This window comes from Lutjanus erythropterus, chromosome 13, assembly GCF_056507025.1.
Source record: "Lutjanus erythropterus isolate fLutEry1 chromosome 13, fLutEry1.hap2, whole genome shotgun sequence".
Taxonomy (NCBI): Eukaryota; Metazoa; Chordata; class Actinopteri; order Lutjaniformes; family Lutjanidae; genus Lutjanus; species Lutjanus erythropterus.
This window is the reverse complement of record NC_139329.1, coordinates 12,587,435-12,593,434: the sequence shown is the minus strand read 5'-3', so window position 1 is coordinate 12,593,434 and position 6,000 is coordinate 12,587,435. Positions and strand designations below refer to the sequence as shown.

Below are 6,000 nucleotides of genomic sequence, written 5' to 3'. Positions count from 1 at the left end.
TTAATGATCTACTTTCCAACAACTACAAAATGCTTTCCCCTACGATTTCAATTGTAGTTGAATTACTCGCCTTTATCGATCAAAAGCTCTGTCTGGCATTCACGGGACTCTTTTTATGCAGTCAGTGTACGCAGACTTATCGAGATCTTAAGTCTCGAGTCAAAAGTCTCGAACTTCCTGTTGTTCCTTGTTCACTATCCCCGTGACCTACTGCCACGAGACTGCAGCCTCTTATATTCCTATTTACTGTCTTCTTAATCTCTTTTATTCTTATTCACTTCTTTATTCTCTTCTTAATCTCTTTTATTCTCCCCTTTTATGATGTTTGATTCGCTAATGTAACTTTCAACAATAATAAAATTACTTTTACACTATCATAAATTTTTGTTGACAGCGCGTTCATGAGTGATGAGGGGTCCGGAGCCCTGGCCTGGTCCCGCTGAAAATCTTCAGTCGCGAACCAAGTCAAGCCTTCCAGTTTTCTGCAAATCTCGTCGGGGTCACCAAATTTGTGGGCGTGTTCGTTTATTTGCAGAATTGAAGACTAGGAGATAGAATATTCCTCAGTTGAGAAACTTATTCAGCATTAGCGAATCAAACTAAGCATGTACATGGATCTTTTCTGTTCAGAAAACCGCAGCCTGCAAGCAGTTATCTGCAGCCAACTTCCCAGAAAAGAGTGTCTGACTTAACATTACACAGAGTTTTCATATGAAAATGTGCATCTATCTGATTGATCAAAAAACTGTTGGAGAGGAATCGTGGTTTAGAATGAACCCTCCCTTCATTGGTGCACAGACTGGTCCCACTCTCTTGGCACACGATTCCTCCAATCCTGAGCTGTCAGCGACTTGAATGGGAGGGAAGAACCCAACACTTCCTAGTATGCAGCACATGATAACCTAGTGACCTTTATATGAACTTATTTTTGTTTGTCTCTGTGTCTGATATATAGTTCCTGTCTGTGTTTGTATGTCACTGTGTCTGGTGTAGGTCCTTATGACGTGTGTGTGTGTGTGTGTGTGTGTGTGTGTGTGTGTGTGTGTGTGTGTGTGTGTGTGTGTGTGTGTGTGTGCATGTGCGTGTGACAATGTGTCTAGCAGTTTGACATTCTTAGAATCGCAGCGAACTTCCTGTTCTTAGTAAGACAATGCTTTAATATGCAAGCTTTAACTCTGCATGTGCTGCAGTTGGAATAAAATATATTTTGCTATAGGATTCAGTAGAAAAATAGAGTAAATAATCTCTGTATAAAAGCAAATAGTCCCCACACTATCTAGTCAGGCCCGGTCATGGGTCATTGACCTGAACAGGCATTCTAGCAAGTAATCAGGCACTTGTATTTCCCCTTCTCCCTGCCTGGCCACAGCCTACAACTGCACAAATAAGAGAGCAGCACATCCCCCAGATCCTCTAACTCTGGCCCAAAGGTCACAGCTTATTTAGCAGACAAACCATCTCCACACACCACAACAGAACACAGTATGTGAGCAAGGGTGATGGATACTGTGATTTAGAGCACAATACCTCATGTGTATTGCTAATCTTGAATTCTCCTTCTGTCTGAGTGAACCATTCATCAGAATTTCCACTACAGATACATTTTCATAACAGCTGGCATCTTGTGTGTCTCTGCTGATGCTGACATCTCCAGAAAACGTTGAGGAAAATAGACAGGGAATGGAAAACAGACAGGGTATGGAAAATATCCCACAACAGCTCCAATTCACTTTTTGGACTGCAGTTTTGAATGCTAGGGTCTTACATGTTGCTCCTTTGATTTCTTATCCATTGAGTATGTTGCAGAGAGCAGTCATGTAGAATTGATCATGACTTTCATGTCCTTGAATCTCTGAAAATAGTTATTTTCTTGTCTCACCAGCCTGGAACTTTGAATCGCTTTTGAAGTGTTAAATTTCAGGCCTGTGGAATGTGTGATGCTACATAAAGATTCCTGAATCACACAGTAGATAATGGAGGACAGAGGTCTGTGTATATCTGACCTCCTTCATCTTCAAAATCAAAATCACTATGCCCACCAGACCTGATTGACAGCCACCATATATGTGCTATGACCCCTGTGACCCTGGCCCCCAGGGAATACCTTTACACACAATGAAAACAAAAGGGGTGCTATAATGACGCCCTAAGGCCCTGGTCCCCACGGCCACGTTATAAAGAGAGTGTATTGTATGACTCTGTGAATCATCTGCTCAAACACATTACCTTCTGATAAAGTCTAATAAAATATAAATAATAAATAAATAAAATAATACACGTTAGTTCCTAGTTTTTCTCTAATTTAATGCAAAGTACGTTTGTTACATCTTTTTAGTATGCTGTAAAATAAAGTGTGATAAAAAACCTCTCTCACTATTATCCTTCAGTTTGATGCACATCGTTGTTTGTTTATATGCATTATAATAGGTGTATTTTTGGTCTTTTCTAATGGAACATTTTAATCTTCTATCATTCAGATAATGACCTTAAATATAAGTTTTCATATCATGATTTGTATTTTCTTCTTTGAGCGCTTCTCCTTTTTCCTCATGTTATATTCTAATTAATCGCTGTAGGGCATTGTTGCTGGTTTTTAAGTCTGTGAGGTTATTTGTGAGTATAAAATTGATTGCTCATCCTCCCTTTTATTCATTTGACTGGTAGACTGTTCTGTTTCAGATACTCTGATTGCAAGTGTTACAATAAGAAATTATAAAGAAAAATTCTCTTTTGAGAATCTTTATTTCAGAATTTCCACAACACTTTACATGCTCAGGTCCTACTGAATTGTCTTGAATTTGTGTCTTTTTTAGTTGCTCTTTTTTGTTTTTTGAATATTTTGACAAAATGTAGCTCAGTGAATGACAGAATTAGATCAAAACAAATTGAAATCAGAATTATAATTGTCTGAAATAGATTGACAGGTCACACTGTGCTGATAAAGAGTGTGACGTCAAATAAATTTCATTTGGTATTGATGTTTACTGTTATTGGAAAAAGAATTGTTTATTTTCTTTATCATAAGTCTAAAATGTACATTACAGTAATATGGCAATATTATGCCTATGTTTGAAATTTATATTAGTCTTCAATATCAAATGTAAGATTTTTAATCACTTTTCATTACTTTCCATTTTTATTGTCACATATAATATTAAACTCAATATCAGGTGCAATATTACTACTTTACTATTACTTTCATTGTCATTGCAAATAGACCTACTACTGTTTCTATTTTAGTTTACTTTTAGTTTATCTTATCTTATGTGTAATAATGTTAATTTTATAAGAAGAGCTGAAAAAGAAAAACATGATAGTGAACAGACGATATATTCAAGTTTTGTTACTCTCTATATTGCAAATATACAAAAAAAAAAAAACACTCATAATATTAGAAAACAGTCGATATTCAACACAAACTGTGTAGGAACCTTTTCCAGCGGAACTTAGATTGTGTTCCCCGTCTTTAAGAGGTTGACGGAGCTCTGGTCCGCCACTATTTTGCGTCCGTGTGGAAAACAACGTCCCGGTTGGAACTGTATGGGGATTTAACTAGTCTCTGATCGTATCTGTCAGTATTGTGATGTTAACTGACATTGTCACATTTATCACTAACTGCAGCGAGAAACGTTAAACGAAACTCCAAACAGCAGCTATGTGTCTAATCAGTACAGTTATCCGATAACTTTGTGAAAATGTTATCGCCTCACAGATATACTCGTCATGTTACAGTACTTATCAGAGGATTTAAACAGACACACGGCTATAGATGTTTGTCAGCCAGCTGTCAGTCTGATGAGTTTATCAGGAGATTTATTTCAGAGAACACAGAGGTAGCTGGAGAGCAGAGCCTGACTCCGGAGGTCAAACTCAGACTCTTCACCCCAAACTGCAGATTTTGGCGAGAGAGACCAGAGCTGTGGCCTTTTGATGACCCGTACTGGGCCATATATTGGCCAGGAGGACAGGCACTCTCGAGGTAAGTCTTAAACCTCAAACGAACCAAGTGACACTGATTTCTGTGTGTTGGATATCGCTGTTTAGCCTCATGTAGGGCCATGTGTCTGCAGGTACCTCCTGGACAACCCTGCAGTGTGTCGGGGGAGGACAGTCCTGGACCTGGGGAGCGGCTGTGGAGCCTCAGCCATCGCTTCAAAAATGAGTGGTGCTGCTCATGTAGTCGCTAATGACATCGACAGTGGTGGGCTGTTTTTTAAGAGTATTTTGCAGATTTCACAGCAAAACCTGTAATGAGTTCAATTAGTGTCCATTAGTGTAAATCAAGGGAATCTAAGTAGCATCACCACTGCAACAGTAACAAACAAGTTTTGATCATGTTCAAATCTCTAAGCCTCAAATCTCTTAACTCTGACAGGGCCATCAATAAGCACTGCAGGATTCATAAAACTGAGTCTCTTATAGATTAGATCAGTAGATCAGTTTCAATACTTCTGATTGCTGTTAGTGTTGTTATGTTATTATTGGCTAATCAGGTTTTTTTTTTTTTTACTTTTTCGTATATAGGCTACAACATCAATGTAATGTTATTGGTCCCTGTTTGCACTATGATGTTATGTTTTGGGTGCACAGCCAGAATGAGTGGGATTCTTTCTGTCATATCAAAGACTATGTAGTGTAAAAAGAAGGTTAAGTTCTAAATATGCATGTTTGTGTTGCAGTTGCAGCTGTTGCGACTCACATGAACTGCGAGCTGAACGGCCTGGAGCCACCTGTTTGTCTCACGAACAACATGATTGGTTCACAAGCCGTGGACTTTGACCTGATCCTCCTGGGTGACATGTTCTATGATGAGGCCCTCGCCACCAGCCTTCACAGCTGGTTGGACCGCTGCATCAAAACCCACGGCACCGAAGTCCTGATCGGAGACCCCGGTAGAGCCCAGTTTGAGGGACACAGCATCCGACGACTCCTGCGTCAGCTCGCTCAGTTCGAGCTGCCTGAGTCGGTCAGAGAGGAGAACTATGGTCTGACCTGCAGCGGTGTTTGGTGCTACCGCCCTGAACTCTGAGGACCCGAGAGGACCCTCTGTGCTTTTTTTGTTTGAATGTAAATATCAGATAAACTCATCTGTAAAGGAGGTGCCATCAGCGACCTCAGAATATTTTTTTAATACCCACTTTACACATAGACAATATGACAAATTATTTATATGTGGATGTTTAATTTCCTGTTCTGCTCCTTAGAATTTACATAAAGAATTAAACATTTCACAGAATTAAAGGAGAAATCTGGAATAATTTTACTGTAATAAATGATAACTGACTGTTATGACTGACCCTGATGTGTCATTGAGATTAAGAAAACCAGCCAGCATTTTCTCCATTAAAATTTCCATTCCGGTCTGGAACATCTGCTTTTGTTTGCCAGTTTTACACTTATTAGAGTTGAAATTAATGCTGAATATTTGATGAATGAGTAAAAAGAAAAGGAAAAAAATCATTAATCATCTTTTAGAGGGAGTACACTGTTTTATCAGTTGAACTGAGCAATATATCAGTGGAGTCTGGCAGGCAGTCATTGAACTCCAGAGTGTGTATTTTCAGAGCAGTGGATTTTGTTTTCAGGATAACAGGTTCAGCTTTACATTGACAGACAATTTACAGTTAGAAACAGCTGATCAGTTAAGAGTTTAGGATTTTTTGTTGTTGCTTAATATGTTGCATTCATCTTGTGCTCCTGTAGATTCAGTGTCGCTGCAGCCTGCAGGCGACCTGCCTGACCTCCGAGTCTGGAGAGGACGGGTCAGGAAGAAACAACTCACTTAAAACATAGATTGTATTTAAATAGTGAGTTTACCTATTTAATATACAGTCTGTGGCTCCAACTCACTATTTGAACTGCAGTTCTCATTTTCAAATGTCAAGGTCTTACATATTTAACCTTTAAACATTTTTCTGTCTTTATTTAACTTGTTTCCAAAGTCAACAATATTTTTACATTCAGATAATTCAGGGAAAAATCATTGAGTCCATTAAGCCA

The 6,000-nt window shown here is 38.8% G+C and overlaps 1 protein-coding gene across 1 annotated transcript; it reads left to right on the top strand.

The window, feature by feature from the left end:
* Window positions 1-3,649: 3,649 nt before the first annotated feature.
* Window positions 3,650-5,248, top strand: etfbkmt (electron transfer flavoprotein subunit beta lysine methyltransferase). Its single transcript, XM_084734394.1, has 3 exons — window positions 3,650-3,979; window positions 4,071-4,201; window positions 4,680-5,248. The coding sequence occupies exons 1-3, from the start codon at window positions 3,696-3,698 to the stop codon at window positions 5,027-5,029; spliced, it is 765 nt and encodes a 254-aa protein (XP_084590520.1). The 5' UTR covers window positions 3,650-3,695; the 3' UTR covers window positions 5,030-5,248.
* The last annotated feature ends 752 nt before the right edge of the window (window positions 5,249-6,000 follow it).